The sequence below is a fragment of the Psammomys obesus genome, unplaced genomic scaffold, assembly GCF_907164565.1.
Source record: "Psammomys obesus unplaced genomic scaffold, mPsaObe1.curated_primary_1811, whole genome shotgun sequence".
Classification (NCBI taxonomy): domain Eukaryota; kingdom Metazoa; phylum Chordata; class Mammalia; order Rodentia; family Muridae; genus Psammomys; species Psammomys obesus.
The window spans coordinates 5,779,026-5,796,863 of record NW_026596125.1 but is presented as its reverse complement, the minus strand read 5'-3'; the positions used below and the strand labels follow the sequence as shown (position 1 = coordinate 5,796,863).

General features: G+C 40.5%; 1 protein-coding gene and 1 pseudogene across 3 annotated transcripts in view; both read left to right on the top strand.

Moving 5' to 3' along the window:
- Armh3 (armadillo like helical domain containing 3) overlaps positions 1–17,838 on the top strand; it is a 176,170-nt gene that overhangs the window by 45,585 nt on the left and 112,747 nt on the right. For all 3 annotated transcript variants that reach the window (XM_055591672.1, XM_055591670.1, XM_055591671.1), the window contains exons 15-19: positions 4,912–5,013; positions 10,676–10,734; positions 13,978–14,043; positions 14,353–14,422; positions 15,720–15,780. In XM_055591672.1, coding sequence (XP_055447647.1) covers positions 4,912–5,013; positions 10,676–10,734; positions 13,978–14,043; positions 14,353–14,422; positions 15,720–15,780 — 358 coding nt within the window. The remainder of the gene's footprint in view (positions 1–4,911; positions 5,014–10,675; positions 10,735–13,977; positions 14,044–14,352; positions 14,423–15,719; positions 15,781–17,838) is intronic.
- Positions 6,180–6,748, top strand: LOC129665134 (60S ribosomal protein L13a-like; annotated as a pseudogene).

The following is a 17,838-nucleotide window of genomic DNA, read 5'->3' as shown; positions in this document are numbered from 1 at the left end:
CTTCCTTCCTTCCTTCCTTCCTTCCTTCCTTCCTTCCTTCCTTCCTTCCTTCTTTCCTTCCTTCCTTCCCCTTCCTTTTTTTCCTTTCCTTCCTTCCTTCTTTTTGGGAGAAAGGGTTTTCTTTGTAGCCCTGGCTGTTCTGGAACTTACTTTATAGAGCAGGCTGGCCTTGACCTCAGAGATCTGCCTGCCTCTGCCTCCTGAGTGCTAGGATGAAAGGCATGCACCACCACTGCCTAGATGATTTTAGATCTTTCAGGGTTAATTAAGCACAGCTGTACTGAGCAAAGAATACAGTTGTTAATTCTTTTAATTAATAATTCTTTTAATTTGTATAAATGGGTAATTAGGGTTGGTGCACAGCTGTAATCCCAGCTACTTGAGGCTGAGGTAGAAGGATTTCCAAATTCAAGGCCTGCTTGGTTTACATATTAAGTTCAGGGCCAATGTGCTCAACTTATTGTGGCCCCGTCTTAAAATTTAAAATGGGATTGGGATATAATTTAGTGGTAGATTGCTTGCCCAGCATGCATGAGCTCTAGGTTTAATGCCCAAGAGAGAGGAAGAGGAAGGAGGGAGAGAGAAAGGAAGAAGAAAAGGAAGAAATGTCTGAGCTGGGAACAGGGTCATATGCCCAACGTTCCCAGCATTTGGGAGTCTGAGATAGAAGGACTGCCTGAGCACAGGGCTTTGAGACCAGCCTAGGTGACATAGAAGACTGTCTTTAAAAAGAAAGAAAGTATATGATGTTATTCTTTAGGCCTTCTCAAGTTCCAGACAAAATTTTGAAAAGACAGTTGAGTGGCATGTTTCTTCTGTGTGTAAGGAACATGTAGGGCTGGAGAGATGGCTCAGGGGCTAAGAGCACATACTTCTGTAGTAGAGGACCAGAGTTCAGTTCCCAGTACCCACATTAGGCACCTCTCAGTGTTTGTAACTTGCTAGAGAATCTGCTGGGTGGTAGCTAGCACTTGAAGGTGGAGGCAGGTGGATCTCTGTGATTTTGAGGCCAGACTGGTTCATACAGGGAACTCTAGGACAGCAAGGGTTACACAGAGAAACCCTGTCTCAAAAAACAAACAAAAAAACTTACCAGAGAACCTAAGACTTCAGCTCTGCAAGCACATGTAACACACACACACACACACACACACACTCAAAAATAATAAAAATCAATTTTTTTCTGGATTTTGATACAAGCTTTCTCTGTATAGTCCTGGCTGTCCTGGAACTCAGACATCCGCCTGTCTCTGCCTCCCAATTGCTAGGATTAAAGGAATGCACCACCACCTCCTGGCTAAAGAGAAATCTTAAAAGAAAAACAATTTATTTAAATCCATGTGTGGTAGTAATACCTGTAATTCCAGCTGGAGGAGCTGGAGGCAGGAGGATCAGTTCGAGGCCAACCTTGGCTGCATGAAACATTAAAAAAATTACTAGTCAGGGTTGTGGTAGTGGGAGACAGAAGCAGGTGGAAATATGTGAGTCTGAGGCCAGCCTGGTCTACATAGTGAGTTCCAGGACAGCCAGGGCTATGTAATAGAGAGACCTTGTCTTAAAAATACTCCAAACATGCAGATGCAGCGGTGCATGCCTGTAACCTCAGCACTCTGGGAGGCAGAGACAGGTGGATCTCTTGAGTTTAAGGCCAGCCTGTTCTACAAAGTGAGTCCAGGGCAGCCAAGCTGCACATAGAAACCCTGTCTCAAAAAAAAAAAAACAAAAAAAAAAAACAAAAACAACAAAACAAACAAACAAACAAATAAAAAACCAAAAACCCCAAATGATCAAACACAATCTGAGAAACTGTAGCTCTGCTTTGCCCTCCTTTGATAATCTTAGAATTCTGAAACAGCTGGAAGTGACTGCAGAGCTGACTAATGCCTGTACTGCAGGTATTCTTGGGGTGCTTGAGAGGCTCAGGGGAGATATTTTATTTTGTTATATAAATATATGGCCAAGGATGTGGCTCAATAGTAGAGTGCTTCTTGTGTAGCATGTACTAGGTTCTGATATGGTCATCAGCACCTTGTAAAATTCTGGCATGGTGGCACATGCCTGTGATACATGTGGAGGCAGGAGGATCAGAAGTTCAACATCATCCTCAGCTACTTCGTGAGTTTGAGACCAACCTGGGCTTTATGAGACCTGTCTGAAACAATTTTTACAAATGTACAATAATAATTGGTGTTATACTTCAAATGTTGAATCATTTTATATAAATGAGTTTCAGAAATATCTAACCTTGGGACAGTTAAGATGGTTCAATGAGTAAAAGTACTTGCTGTACAAGTCTCATAACCTGAATTGGATCCCTACTTATCCACATAAATGTGGAAAAAGAGATATCCTCTGACTTTTATATCTATGTCATGCCACATGAGCTCCATCCAACAACAACAATAATGGTTCTTAAAATAGAAAGAAATCTAACTTTGATCCTTTATTTTTCAGTTCACATATAAAACATCCCTCTTTGTTTCTTTGAGGTTGTTTTCTTCCAGTCTTAATTAGTGCTTTGCACATAATTATCAGGTTCTTTTCTACTCCAGTCTCTACTTTTTTTTGTGTTTGTTTTTTTGAGACAGGGTTTCTCTGTGTAGCCCTTGCTGTCCTGTAGCCCAGACTAGCTTCAAACTCACAGAGATCTGCCTTCCTCTGCATCCCAAGTGCTGGGATTAAAGGCGTGTGCTACTACTGCCCAGCTCAGCCCCTACATTTTTATATAGCACTTGTGCATTCCTATTTTAAGGCAATAAAAGCAGCAGAGAAGTATGGCAAGAAGGCGTCATTGATATTCAGATCTATGACAGCAAATTGGATCTGTTTAGAATTAGAAGCCAAATTCTAAATATCTTAATGAGAAGAAGCATGGTGAGGATTGCCTATTTGTCTGTTTATTCAGGTCAGTAGATGAGCCAATGGAAACACTGTACTTTCTCTTTAAGGATGAAGCTTGCCTAGTTTCCATGGATATCCAAAGCCATCTATGTGTGTGTGTGAGTGTGAGTGAATGTGTATATATATCTCAGTTCCATGTGATGTTGGGGTTTGGATGCTTCAGAAAGCTGCCTTTCAAACTGTTGATTGTGAACACTTCACCCACACACTTGATTATGCAATGGTAGGATTTGTGCTTACCTGCAACCACTGAGCTTTCAGTCTTCTGGTGGGCAGATCAAGCCAGCCCACTTTCAGATGACTGTCTCTCTTGACAAAAGCTACTGGGAAGAATTATAGAGCCAACGATTCAGGATTGAAGTTTGCTTAGGAAAGAGATTTTAATTTGTGAGGGATTTGATTCTGCCTTTTTCTTCTCCCTTAACTCATTTCCTTTCTGTAGGGGTCCTAAGTATTATAGCCTTATTTTCAGTTTTTGGTTTTTAATTGTAGTGCTCTTCTGTAGCCCAGTTATATTTAAAGGTATGTCACTGGTGCTATTATTTTTAAAAGCCAGCAGTTAGCTGTAACATTTGTTCGCAGCTCAGACTTGACATTTGACAGCTCCGCCTTGGCATGAGAGGACTTTCTGGTAAACTAAAAATACATATAGTTCTACATTTCTACTATATTATGTAAGATAGTTTTCTAGTTATCACTGTGTGTGAGTGGGGTAAAACTTCTACTTACCAGTTAGATAACAAAGGAATGATTATGGGTTCTGAGTTCAAAATGGCTGTGGTTTGAAATGATAGTTTGTGGTATTAAACCATAACATGAATTAAGACCTTTTAGGTTTATTTGTTGTTTTTGAGATAAGGTCTTACTCTATCACCCAATCTGGCTATAAATATTTTAGTATTTCACTACAAAAATAAATTTATCTTGTATATGTTCTTAGGGGCCAAATTATGAGAAAACAGCCAAGGGTCAGACATGCTCATTTCTTCTCATAAAGGTTTTTTTGCTTTGTATTGTGGAACCATAATGTACAATGTTTTCCATTGTTAATAAATATCCTCTGCATGCATTGTAATAACTCTAGTGGGATCCATTATGGTTATGAATATATATTATGACTGATACCCCAAACCTAGCAATGTGTTCACAGTCTAAAATAAAGCAGTTATAGATTTTCAAATGTCCCTGGGCCATCTTGAGGCTCTTTTTGTATAAGTATTATGTTTTAGACACAGTTAAAACACTTAAAAAGCTGACTAATTCTAACTGAAATCTTTGAATCTTGGGAACTCCAGGTTAAAGCTGTTGTGGTTGGGTCACTTCTGTTCTGATTCCCCATTGTTCATTGGGGCCATGACTCCCAGAGGCTGACAGAGTAGGCAAAAGGGTCCTCTCTTGGAAACAGAGGCTAGCTATGTAAATTTCCAATTCCAGGGATGCCCACCTGTTTTCTGTTTGATATTATGTTTAGGTTCCCTTTCAGAGGGGAAAAGATTGAGGGGTAGAATTTAAACATAGTTCTGCCTCAACTTTTGCTCCTTTCATCTTGGGTACTTTTAGTGTAAGGGCTTGTTCTCAATATTGAGCAAAATTTCTCCTTATTAGGAAGAACTCTTCCTTTATTTTAAGCAAGAGTCTCATCAAAGCAAAACTCATTTATATTCAATGAAACTTTTTCCTTTAGTTAGAAATGATAGTGCCTCTGAGAGGACCTTGAACTGTGATTACTTGAGGCTGAAATGGAATCAACATCCTTGTCCAGGATGTCAGGAGAAAAACTTTCTGGACTGATTCTAGATGAGAAAGAAGATTGACAGGCTTTTGGGAGTGTGGGTAGAGAGGCTTTAGAGGCCTAGTAAGAGCAGCTAAAGATTTATGGAACATACTTGGCCTTCCTTTTGTCATGGGAAAAGCTTATTTAGTCATTTTTGCCTGCTGGCAAATTGGCTGTGTGGGTAGAAGTGCTGGGTGGACTGTTTCGGGCTAAGTGTTTTATTTGTTCTATTCCAGCTATAAGTTCTGTGGAACTCTCACTGGATGCAGATGTACAGACCAGTAATCTACTGATAACCTTCTTAAAGTATAGCTCAATTGTTATGCAGGACACGAAAGGTAAGACATGCTGCCTTGGGAGGTGTGGCCAGTGACAAACATCAAACAGCAGTGTCTGTATTTGAGGCTTTGACAGATGAACCATTGAGACATTCTGTGCAGGTGATGGACCTGGTTTCTGAAAACAGTGATTTTTCCCGGCTGGGAAAACCTGAAGTTGGAGGAGAGTGCTTAAAAATAGAAAAAAAAGTTGGTTCCTACAAAAATTAGGAAGTCCTCTTAGCAAGTCTTGGTAAGTGGATGTAGGCTCTTCTCTGTGGGAAGTTGGGTGAGGGGATTAGGATGCGTCAGGGAATTCCCTTCTGAGGACAAACACCAAGAACATCAGCTTGTGGTAGGAATTAGTGGTCTCTTGTGCATTTCTTATCACTTAAAATAGGACTATCTTGGGGTAGAGAGATGACTCAGCATTTAAGAGCACTGGTTGCTCTTCTAGAGGTCCTGAGTTCAATTCCCAACAACTACATGGTAGCTCACAACCAGCTATAATGGAATCTGATTCTTCTGGTGTGCATGAAAACAGAGCACTCGCATACATAAAATAAATAAATCTTAAAAAAAAAAACTTAAAAAAAAAATAGAACTGTCAGTACTAATCCTAGATATAGCCAGTATGAAGGAAAGAATTGGGTGTTGGGTCTTTTTTTTTTTTTTTTTTTTCTTTTAAAAGGAACTTATTATTTTGACCAGTCTACCTTTGGGATCCTAGGCATAGTCTCACCAGAACCTAGGACAATAGCACAACATTGTTTTGCTCAGCTGGGTGCTGGAAAAGGTTGTTTTTCCTTTACAGGTCTTTTGTTCCTAATTTTGCTATAGCTTTTTTTCTTGTCCTTTTTTTGGTTTTGATTTTTGTCTTTTTGTTTTCTGAGACAGATTGTTTTTTTTTTTTTGTGTGTGTGTGTGTATAATATATATATATGTATATAATTGTACAATGATCGTCTATATCCCACTGACATTTTGCTGTGTTTGATTTGCCTTTAAATTTCTTTTTGTATTTTACTGCTTTTGGCTGTAGCACTTTAAAGGACATTGCAGACTTCCCTTTTAAGTACTTCGTCATTCATCTGTAAAAATTAAAAACATTTCTCTAGATACCTAAAATTATTATTGTATCTTAAAAAGAAAAAAAAAATCAACAGCTTCCCAGGCAGCTGTTGAAGATGGCGGAGGGGCAGGTTCTGGATGGCTGAGGCCATCTTCTGGGCCGCCTGGCGGCTGTTGTGGCCAAGCAGGCACTACTGAGCTGGAAGGTGGTGGTTGTACTCTGTGAGGGCATCAGCATTTCTGGAAACTTTTACGGAAACAAGTTAAAGTATTTGGCCTCTGTCCGAAAGCGGATGAACACCAACCCCTCTCGAGACCTCTGTTACTTCAGAGCCTCGAGCCGCATTTTTTGGCATATTATGCGAGGCAGGCTACCCTGGACCGCCTCAAGGTGTTGGATGGAATCCCTCCACCCTTTAACAAGAAAAAGCAGATGGTGGTCCTTGCCGCCTCAAAGTTGTGCTGCTGAAGCCTACCAGAAAGTTTGCTTACCTGGGGCGGCTGGCTCATGAGGAAGAAGTACCGGGCAGTGACAGCCACTCTGGAGAAGTGGAAGGAAGAGACCAAGATCCACTAACGGAAGAAAAAGCAGCTCTTGAGGCTCCGGAAACAAGCAGAGAAGAACGTGGAAGAGAAAATCAGCAAGTTCACAGAGATCCTCAAGACCCATGGACTACTGGTGTGAGACCAGTAAAGATTGCGCCTCATGCCTGCCTGGCCTGTACTTCCTCCACCACCGTCCAGGGAGGTGGGGACAAAAGGTGCTTTAGTCACTGCTACCATGGGTAGAGGATACCTTTAGACAGCTCTTGTTGAGTTTGATTAAAGTGGTAACCGTGGGGCAGGGGGAATCAACAGTGGCTCTCTAATAGCACATTAGAGAGTAAAATTCAGACCATATTTAAGTTTTTTTTTCAGTTATCCCTTTTTCTTTTTACAAAATTGACAGTTTCTTACATTTATATAATGAATTATAATAGTTTTTTTTAAGTTAGATTTAAATTTTCTTTGTTTTTGAATTTTAAAACAGGGATTCATTGTATAGCCCTGTGTGGCTTGGCTTGGCACTCACTGTGTATACCAGTCTGGCCTTGAACTAACAGAATCCACCTGCCTCTGCCTCCACAGTTCTGGGATTAAAGCATGCAGTACCAGGTCTGGTCCTGATCTTTGATCTTCTTCCTTCTCCCATTGAAAGCCTCTTCCCAACAAGTCTGAATTCTACTTTCTTCTTTTAAAGATTTATTTATTTATGGATTACAGTGTTTTGTTTCCGTGTGTGCACACCAGAGGAGGGCATCAGAGCCCATGGGACTTCAGTTATGGAAGGAAGGTTACAAGCTCCATCCAGGTGCTGGGATTTGAACTCAGGGCCTCTGGAAGAAGAGCCAGAGCTTTTAATCGCTGAGCCATCTCTTGATACCTCCAAAGCATCTCCACCCCCATTCATTTTCCACATGACGGCAGTTCTGGGTTTATGCATTAGCCATGGTGTCTTGGTCAGGCTTTCTGTTGCTGTAAAGAGACAGTGTGACCACGGAAGTCTGATAAAGGAAACCATTTAATTGGGGCTGGCTTAGAGTTAGTCCATTATTATTGTCATGGCGCCATGCAGGCAGACACGGAGGTGGAGAAGGTGTTCTGACCTGGATCTGCAGGCAGCAGGGAGAGGGATACTGGGCCTGGTTTGAACATCTGAAACCTCAAAGCCCACCCCTAGTGACTCCTTCCTCTAACAAGGCCACATGCCTAATAGTGCCATTTCCTATGGGCCTGTGGGGCCTGTTTTCATTCAAACCACCACAGTATGGGCTGTTGCAGTAAGAGCCTTCCCTGATGAAGGCTGGACATAACACCAGTCTACCAGTATAAACATGACTGTTCTTTTCTTCTCTTCATCTTTGTCTTTTCCTTTCCTTTTCTTTCTGGGCTTCAAGTATTTATTCCAGGCTCTTGATCCTCCTGTCTGTTTACAAGTGCTGGAGTTCCATATGTGTGCTTTACCATGCCCACTTGAGTTATTAACTTAGTCTATGAATAACTTCAGATTCCCAGATATAAAAGCTAACTTTATGGTGGAACCAAAAATTGTTAAAATTGATTGTTTTGGTGCCTTACTTTCTGTGAGGAGAGTATATTGCCTCTGAGGTGGTTTGAGGCTCACTTCAGCATGGTTTGTATTTTAGAAGGCTTTTGTTTGCCAAGTGAGCAGGTTTCTTTTATGAAGGTTTTCAAGAGTTCTAGAAAGGAAGGATAGACCAGGTTCAGGGGCTCTGGAGAGAGAAGTAAACAGGAACAGACAGGGATTAGAAAAGTAAAAGATTAAAAAAAAGGGGGGGCAGAGCTAGAGTCTCCACTCTGCTATGTTCAGACATTGCATTAGCTACTGGAGATCTCTACTTTGAAAACTTGGGCTATATCTTGTGATAGTCTTTCAAGAGTGAGAGCTATGCACAGGGATTAACTACAGGTGGATACTCCATGTCCCCAGCTCCTAACAGAACAGTGGGAGCTGCTGAGGTGGTTGGTTCTTTGAGACATGGCCAGGTGAGATCTGGCAGGCAAGGAGAACAAGGCTCTTGTGTATCTGAGTTTCCTGAGGCAATTGCTTCTTTATGGAAATGGGTAGCCTTTTCCTTTCTCTACAAATATTGTAGCAACCACAGAGGAAAAGTTGCATGGATGTGACCCAGAAAAATGAACTTTTACTTTGTTTGATATAACACAGTGAATTGAGGCTTCTGGAAGCATTTTTAGCTCTACCAGTTATATAAGCTTCTGTCCTGGTCACTTCAGGTTCATAAATGCAAGCCTAAATTAAGGACTAAATAATACCCAGTATGTATGGTCACAGTGTCTATAGAATGCAGTACATCTTTGCTAACAAGCAGTTTAAGTATGGCAAAGGACAAGGTTAGGTGTGAGGGATAATTTATTTCAAAAATGTCTGTTTTATGGCTCCATTTGCCCGTTTCTCCCCTTGTCCTAACCAACATCTGCTATACCATGCCCAGGGTACAGGATCACATCATCATTGTTATTGTTATTATAACTCTTACACTTGTGTTTTTTTGTGGTGATGGGGTGAAACCTAGGGCCTTAGCCATGGGAACCAAATGCCATTAAACCACAACCCCAGGCTCACATTACTGTTGAGACTTATTACATTATTATGATCTTAGGAGCAGTAGACCTAATGTTTTCTTTGTCCCAGACTAGATTTCTTTTTGTTTTGTTTGAGAAACCTTTTCACCATATAGCTGACTGGATTAAAACTTGCTCTGTAGACCAGGCTGGCCTTGAACTCACAGAGATCCATTTGCCTTTGCCATCCAAGTGCTGGGATTAAAGGTGTGTACCACCATGCCTGGCTCTAAGATACTTTTTAAAAAAATAACATTTCTAAAATGTTTTTCTTTAGATTTGTTCATTTATTCATTTTGTGTATGTGTGCATTTGTATGTTGCATGGTTGTGCCAGAAGAGGGTGTCAGATCCCCATGGAGGTAGAGTTACAGACAGTGTGAGCTGGCCTCACATGTATGTTAGAAACTTCCTCTGGAAGAACACTCTAACACTGACTGTCTTTGCAGAACCCTATGAAATGCTTCTAGTTGGTTTGTATGTTCTGAAGTATAATAAATAGTACAGTAATAAAATCAATGTGAACCTGCTACTCAATTTTAAAAAACATGTTATTATGTTGTTGAAGCTGCCTCCTCAATCATTCCTTCCTATTTATTCTCTGGAATTTTATATTTTCATTCCCTTGTTTGGATTCTGGTTTTAGCCTTTAAAAAATCCTTGGTAGCTGGTAGTAGTGCATGCCTTTAATCCCAGCACAGAAGCAGCAGGTGGATCTCTGACTTCAAGGCCAGCCTGGTCTACAGAGTGAGTTCTAGGGCAGTTAGGGATAAAAGAGAGAAATCCTATTTTGAAAACAAAAAACAAACAAACAAAAACCCCAAAACCCTTGGTATTTGTGTCTTTGGTGTTGTTACCTCAAAGAGAAACCTGCTTGATCTTTAAAGTAGGCATTAGGTTTGGGCAGTATGGTTCAGTAGCAGAGCTCCTGCTTACCACATGTATGACTCTGGGTTCAATCCCCAGCACTGGAAGAAAATATGTAGGCATGAGAACAGGAATGGTTACAAGGATTACATCTTGGGAAAGATATTTTATAGGCTACCAGCCTAAAGAAAAACATTTTTTTCTGGGAGAATTCCTTTGCCTAGTAGGAAAGCAAGACTCACGTCAGTACCATCTTGGTTTTGATTTGTGTGTGTGTGTGTTCAAAGGCAACCTTTGATGTCATTCCTCAAGCACCATGAGACAAGTTTCTCACTGGTGTAAACTCAGCAAGTAGGTAAAGCTGGCTAGCAGTGAGCTTCAGGAGACCTGTTCCTATGTCCTCAGAGCTGCTGGGTTTAAGTGTGTCACAAGTTTTTTGTTTTTTTTTTTTTTCCAAGCACTTTACTGACAGAACTATCTCCCCAGCCCTTCATTCATGCTATTTGTGGAATGCGAACATATGACTGTGATGTGCATCTTTGTCCTCTATAGACATGTGGTTTGGGTTATGTATAGAGAAGAGATTATTTTTTTCTTTACAGATGAACACAGACTTCACAGTGGCAAGCTCTGTTTGATCATTCTCACGTGTATTGCAGAGGTAGGTCTTCCTGTGAGCCTTGTGTGTAGGATCAATTTCTTTTCTGTTTGGTGGCTTGAGAGTCCTTGGTGTTGTTCATCTCCTTCCTCCAGAGTGTGAGCTTTGGTCATAGGGCCTTTGTTTTCATCATCACTGAGGGCTCGTTGTCTACACAGTGTAGACTCAATTAGCACTTTTAAAGGAATTAGTAATGGACCTCAAGGTGCTGGGAAATGTAGCTCAGTAAGTCAAGTGCTTGCCTAGCATTCATGGAGTCCTGACTTTCATTCCCAACACCACATAAAAAGCCTGGCATGGCATAGGCCTATTACTCCGCGCTTTGGAGGTGGAGGTACAAAGATTAGAATTTCAAGGTCTTCCTTGCCCATTACAGTGAGATGAGACTCTGATGTAGTAACTATGGTAGCTGAGAATAGCATGGGTCATTCTGGCTGCTGTTCAATCCATCACCTTTTTTTTTTTTTTTTAAGACAGAAGGGCTGTTAAAGTCCAGGGTATCCTTGAACTTTCTATGTAGTTGTGGATGACCGTGAACTTCTGATTCTTTTGTCTCTACCCCCTGAGTGTTAGAATTGCAGGCACACAGCATACCACCATAATGGTCTTATGTGGTGTTAGGATAGAACCCAGGGCTTTATGTGTGCTAGACAAGACTATACCAACTGAGCTCCATCTGGATTCTGGCCCGTTACAGTTCTAATCAAAAGACTTAAAACTTTCTAGAAAACCAATCATCATTTCCCTTTGGAGCTGCCCATGTTGTGTCTTTTGCGTTTAGTAAATTAAAAAAGGACCTAAGGTATCTTGGGGATAGAGGAGTAGAAGAGAAGCAGAACAGAATGGTTTCATTGGGGTAAACAAGAGCTGAAGGGCAAAGAGGTGTGGATGAGTTACTCTTCTCATTTCTGTGACCAAATTCCAAATAAGCTGCAGTCTGTGTGTGGGAGGATGGTTCAGCTGGTAAAGTCACTTGCTACCAAGTCTGATGACTTGAGTTTGATCCCTGGGATCCATATAATGGCAGAAGAGAGCTGACTGACTCTTGCTGTAATCTGGCATCTACATGCGTATTGTAGTTCATGGGCACACATTCACCCACACAATAGTGTAATTTTTAAAAATGAACTTAAGGGAGGTTTCCTTTTGTTTGCTGTGATATAGTCCATCACAGAGATGGAGACATGGCTGTAGGAACATGACTGTGGGAGCCTCTGACAATCCTTTTCACTGTGTAGCTGCAGTCAGGAAGCTGGTGCTTATCAGTTCACTGCTTCTTGTGAGGGCTATTTTGGCAGGATTGACTAGACTCAGACTAGTGACATCCAAGCATCATGGAACTTGAGACAATTGAGACTAAACTGATAGCTTTAGCCTCTCCTTTTAGAATTCCCTGCCCTCGCCTTTGTTTTTTAAGACAACAGTCAAGGTAAATCACAGAATATAGTGGTCTCTCACAGTTCCCTTCTTGTATTTTCTAGAGAAGATGAGCTCTTTTCACAAGGCTGGGAAAGCTGGTTCTAGAAGAGCTGCTTATTATCAGTGGGTCTTGTATAATTGCATTTCAAAAATCGCTCAAAAAATCTTTAAAGGAGTTGTTTTCACAAATTGTAACAGTTCCTAGTAATTGGAGGCTGTAGGCATGTCAGATCTCAGGAAGGAGTTGGGAAAGGGCCAAGGGATGCTTATTTCCAGTATACTGTGGGAAGGGTTTGATTTTTCCATCAGTCTTTAAAAGCCAAAGAGAGATGGGGTCTTGCCTGCTTCTGTGCTGCCAGTATAGCAGTTGTTTCCTGCTGTGCTGAACTCATTCCCAGCAGAGCACAGGCCTTTCTTGTTCCTAGAGCCTCATGTGGCGCCTGCACATGTGTCTTCTTGTCCCTGTGAGATCCTCCAAGCTGTCACAAACACAGCTGACTCCTTGGGCAGATGGGACGGAAGAGAGAATAGGAAAACAGATTCCTCTCAACATTTGTCTCAAGTCCCTGGATTTTAATTTTATTGTTTTTTATTCTCTCAGAGATCTTTGACCAGGTAAAGACATACTGGGAAATTTTACTCAATTTCATTGATGTAAAGGCTCTAGGCTTATCACTAGCTTTCCAACTGATCCTGAAAGTAGTTCATGAAGGTCCAAGGAATTCAGCTGGGTGTATGTCAGTTGGCCAAGCACTTCCTTCAATCTATACCTCTACATAAACTGGTATGTCTACTCAGCACTCAGCACTCAGAGGTAAGGGTGAAGGCAGAAGGGTCAGAAGTTCAAGGCTATTCTTAGGTTCATAGGGAGTTGGAGATCAGCCTAGGCTGGAGTTTGGGGGAGGAGAGAGACTATTTGTAGGACGTATGATTACAAATAGTTGCCTTCTTGCTTGCTTTCCTTTCTTCCTACCTTCCAGCTGGTTGGTAGTGGCATACACCTCCTAGTACTTGGGAGGCAGAGGCAGTTGGATCTCCCTGAGTTCGAGGCCAGCCTGCTCTAGCAAAGCAAGTTCCAGGACAGCCAGGGCTACACAGAAAAACCCTGTCTTGAAAACCCAAACCAAACAAAAAAACAGCAATAAAAAAAAAAAACCCTCATTTAAATCTTCCTACTTCCTTTCTCTCTCTCTCTTCCTGCCTCTATCTCTTCTTTCTTTCTGCCTTTTAAAAGATATTTATTTACTTGTGTGTTTGTGTGTATAAATGTATGTGTCTTGGCTTGCATATGGAGGTCAGACGATTGCAACTATATGGGATGCAGGGTTCCCATCATGTGGGGTGCCTGGATCAAACTTAGTTCATTCTTCAGACTGGTGGCAAGTGTCTTTATTCACTGAGCGTCTTACCAGACCCCTTTCCTTCTGTCTTTTTTGCTCTTTCTATTTTTTTGTCTTTATTGTATTTCCATCATTTCAGAGTCTCATTCAGCCTAGGTTGGGATTAAATTGGTGGTATAGTTCAGGATGACCACAAATTCCTGATTCTCCTGTCTCTGCCTCCCAAATGCTGGAGAGTATAGGCATGTGCTATCATGCCCAGTTGAGTGTTTTGTTTTTGTTTTTTGTTTTTTTGAGACAGGGTTTCTCTAGGTAGCCCTGGCTGTCCTGGAATCATTTTATAGACCAGGGTGGCCTCGAGCTCATAGAGATCCACCTGCCTCTGCCTCCCCGAGTGCTGGGATTATAGGCGTGCACTACTGCTCCCAGCTTTCAGTTGAGTTTCTTAAATATAGTTATCACATCTTACCTTTTCTATTTTTATCAGGATCAGTATGCCAATGCATTTTTACATGATGACAACATGAACTTCCGAGTAAACTTACATAGAATGGTAGGTGTGACTTTACGTTTACTTGTTTTTAATAGACATAAAATGAAGGAACAACATTTGTCATGTTGTAGTGTATACCAGTGTCCTTTGGGACTCTTGTCTTGCTGTAAATTGTATTTTTGTCACAGACCTTCATAACTCAGAAGCAGTTTCCTTTCCTCCCCCTGCTAACCTGCACCACTCGAAAGAGCCAGACAAGATGGACTCTGTAGAGTAAATCTTTGTAGGATTTAATTTTATAAGAAACATGATAAACCACTGGATTTCCAGTGTCTGCTAATTCCTTTTCTTCTCTGTGTGTTTTTGAAGCCCATGAGACACAGAAAAAAGGCGGCTGACAAGAACCTTCCTTGCCGTCCCCTGGTGTGTGCAGTCCTGGGTGAGTGAAGATCATCAGAACAGCATTTTCTGAAGCTTTGATAGATTTTCCTGATTAAGATTTTGGTTGATTTTTTTTTTTTTTTTTTTTTTTTCCTCAGCATTGTTACAGAAGAAGCTTTCTTTACTGTCTTCTGTAAACCAACCCTAGTGACTAGAATGCTCAGGGAAAGGACACTATAGCTCAAAAACAAACAAATGAAAAACAAAACAAAATAAAACAAAACAAAAAAAAAAACCCTTTCCTGGGACAAAAATTAGTATGTCTTACTTTTCACCAAGATTTCAAATTCTTACTTCTCTTTCATGGTCTTCATCGATGTGTCAAAAAGTCAGAAAGTTTATATTTTGAGATTCAAACATGGAAAACTTCCCTTGAGTAAATGTAGTTGAGGTGGGCTGTGAGAGCTAATAGATAGGGTCTGTATCTCGGGTGATTCTCTCCAGAAATCTGTATTTTCCTCAGAGGAATTAGTGAAACTTTTTTTTTTTCCTTTTTTGAGACATGGTTTTTCTGTTTAGCCGTGCTTGTCCTGGAACTCACTTTGTAGACCAGGTTGGCCTTGAATTCTTAGAGATCTGCCTGCCTCGGCCTTGAAAGTGCTGGGTTTAAAGGCATGCACCACCACTGTCCAGCAGTTACTGAAACTCTTAATCTCATTTTCACTTGGGTGTTCAGCCTCAATTTATGAATCTACCTGATTTTAGAAACTGTAGTTAAGATATAATAAGCCTCTATTGTCACAAAGCCCCACAGACCATTTCAGTCTATTTTTGTCAAACAGCATGATTGTGAGCTGGGATAGACTGCCATAGCTTTAGAGCTGAGTCTCTGCTTCTGTGAAAGGATCCCAAACTTTTGTCTCTGCCTGCTTCATTGCTGTAGTCTCAGATTTCCCTCTGGCATTTTGTGTTTGTGCTATGGTATGAGTTACGTGTATAATGAATTTCCCTTGTATCTAAATTTATTGGCACGTCTTTCTAGAAACAGAGTGAGATCTTTATCTTGTTAACTTACAGGAGAGTGAACCATTTTACTGAAATGTATAGTGCATGAAGCATTTTGCTTATTAATTTCCAAATGGCAAGGTTAAAAAAAGTGGCCTAGAAAATCAATGTGGCTCATGCAGATGTTTGCGGGGTGCCATTCAGTGTGAGCACAATCATGCAGATGTTTGCGGGGATGCCATTCAGTGTGAGCACAAGGGTGCAGTTTTGGAAGCTTCCCCCACCTCCAACTCAAGGGTAAGGAGGAAATTTCATTGTGATTGGTGTAATTTTCTCTGTTGCCCTTTTAGACCTGATGGTGGAGTTCATCGTAACACACATGATGAAGGAATTCCCTATGGATCTCTATGTGTGAGTACCATGGTTCATTTTACATGTGCAGATTTATTGTAGAAAATCAAGTGATAGAAAGTTTATGGTCAGAGCTGGAGAGACAACTCAGTGGTTAAGAGCACTGACTGCTCCTCCAAAGGACGCTGGTTCATTTCCTAGCACCCACATGGCAGCTCACACCTGTCTGTAACTCCAGTTTTAGAGCTTCTGACACCTTCACACAGACATACATGCAGGCAAAATACCAATGAACATAAAATGAAAATAAGTTACACATTTAAAAAAATTTACGGTCTGAATTTACTTCAAGAAAAACTCATTGAGCTGAGAGATGGCCCAGGGTGCATACTGCCCTTGCAGAGGACCTGAGACTTCAGTTCCCAGCACCCATGTCATGTGGTTCACAGTAGTTTGTCAGTCGAGCTCCAGGGTTCCCGATACCTCTAGCCTTTGTGGAAACCCAATTGAAAATAATCTTTAGGAAAGAAAATCAAGATTTTTTTTTAAAGGAAAGAAAGAAAACATTTGTGTGTGAAGGAATATCAAGAAACATGTGTTAGTTTTTTCTTAAAAGGCAAAAAGTACAAATTACAATTTAGATATTTGCATATCTCTTCATTCTCACTTTTAAGCTTACCACATGAAATCTGGGTAAGTGCCTTGAAGCAGATCACAGGAGACTGTTGAATGCTAAAGATACTTAAACTGGCATGTCATCTCATTGTCTCTGGTGCTAGCATCAAAGCAGTGACTAATATTTAGAGGGCAGGTAGAGGTCAAGAGAGACCTTTTGATCCACCTGTTTTCAGCCTATACTGTCTTGATAACCCAGACTCTTACTAGCTAGGCAGATTCTATTTCCTGTGGCCATGACAAACTCCTAAGGAGATCTGGTTATCAATCATAGTTGTTTACATGAGGGCATGAGAGGCTACTAAAAGCCATGATGTTTTTATGAGGTTTAGGTAAGCCATTTAATTTTCTATTTTCCCTGCTGCTTTTGCATTCTTATTTTCAATGCTCTTGAATAGCTGTACCACATTAGTGTCGTTCCAGATATATATAGTTTGTTTCTTCAGAAGCAGCTCAGGATGGGCATATTGGTGCAGGCCTGTAGTCCTAGCACTTGGGGGATGGAGGTAGAAGGACTAGAAGTTCAAGGTCATTCTTAGCCACATAGTAATTTTGAGGTGAAGCTGAGTTATTTGATACCTTGTTTTCACACACACACACACACACACCTCTGTTAAGTCTGACAATAGAATTAATACCTTTGTTTTTCTTTCTGAGAATGCCTTTGCTATGCTGACTCGGCATACTTTATCCCAGTGTCAATGATGTAGATGGGTATAGGACTTTATATAGAGCAGATCATCAGCTTTTCAGATTTCTTAGAGTCTATATGTCTTTCTTTCTGGGTCTAGTATAATAATATAAATTTTACTTTTAAATTTATAAGTTATAGTTTTCTATACTTTTTAGGTGTTTAGAAGTCTGATGAGTGATTTTAATTCAAAGACCAGTTAAACTATCTCTTATAAAACTTAGCAGATGAATTTCTGCTTATTTTAGATGGAATCTGAACACCAGTAACAGGGATTAGATAGGTTTTTGTTGTGGACTTTCTGACTTCCTTTCTTTCCTCCTTCATTTTTTTTGAATTTTATTTATTATTATTATTATTTGTTTTGTTTCTTTTTTTATAATTTATTTAATTTTTATTTTATATACATTAGTGTGAAGGTGTCAGATCCCTTGGAATTTGTGTTACAGACAGTTGTGAGCTGCCATGTAGGTGCTGGAAATTGAACCTGGGTCCTTTGGAAGAGGAGACAGTGCTCTTAACCACTGAGCCATCTCTCCATCTCTTTTTTTGTTTCTTTAAGACAGGTTTTTATGATGCAGTTCTGGCTATCCTGGAACTCACTATGAAGACCATGCTGGCTTCAAACACTGAAATCCATCTTTCTCTGTCTCCTAAGTACTGGGATCAAAGGCATGCACTACCATGGCGAACTCTATAATAATAATAATAATAATAATAATAATAATAATAATAATAATAATAATAATAAT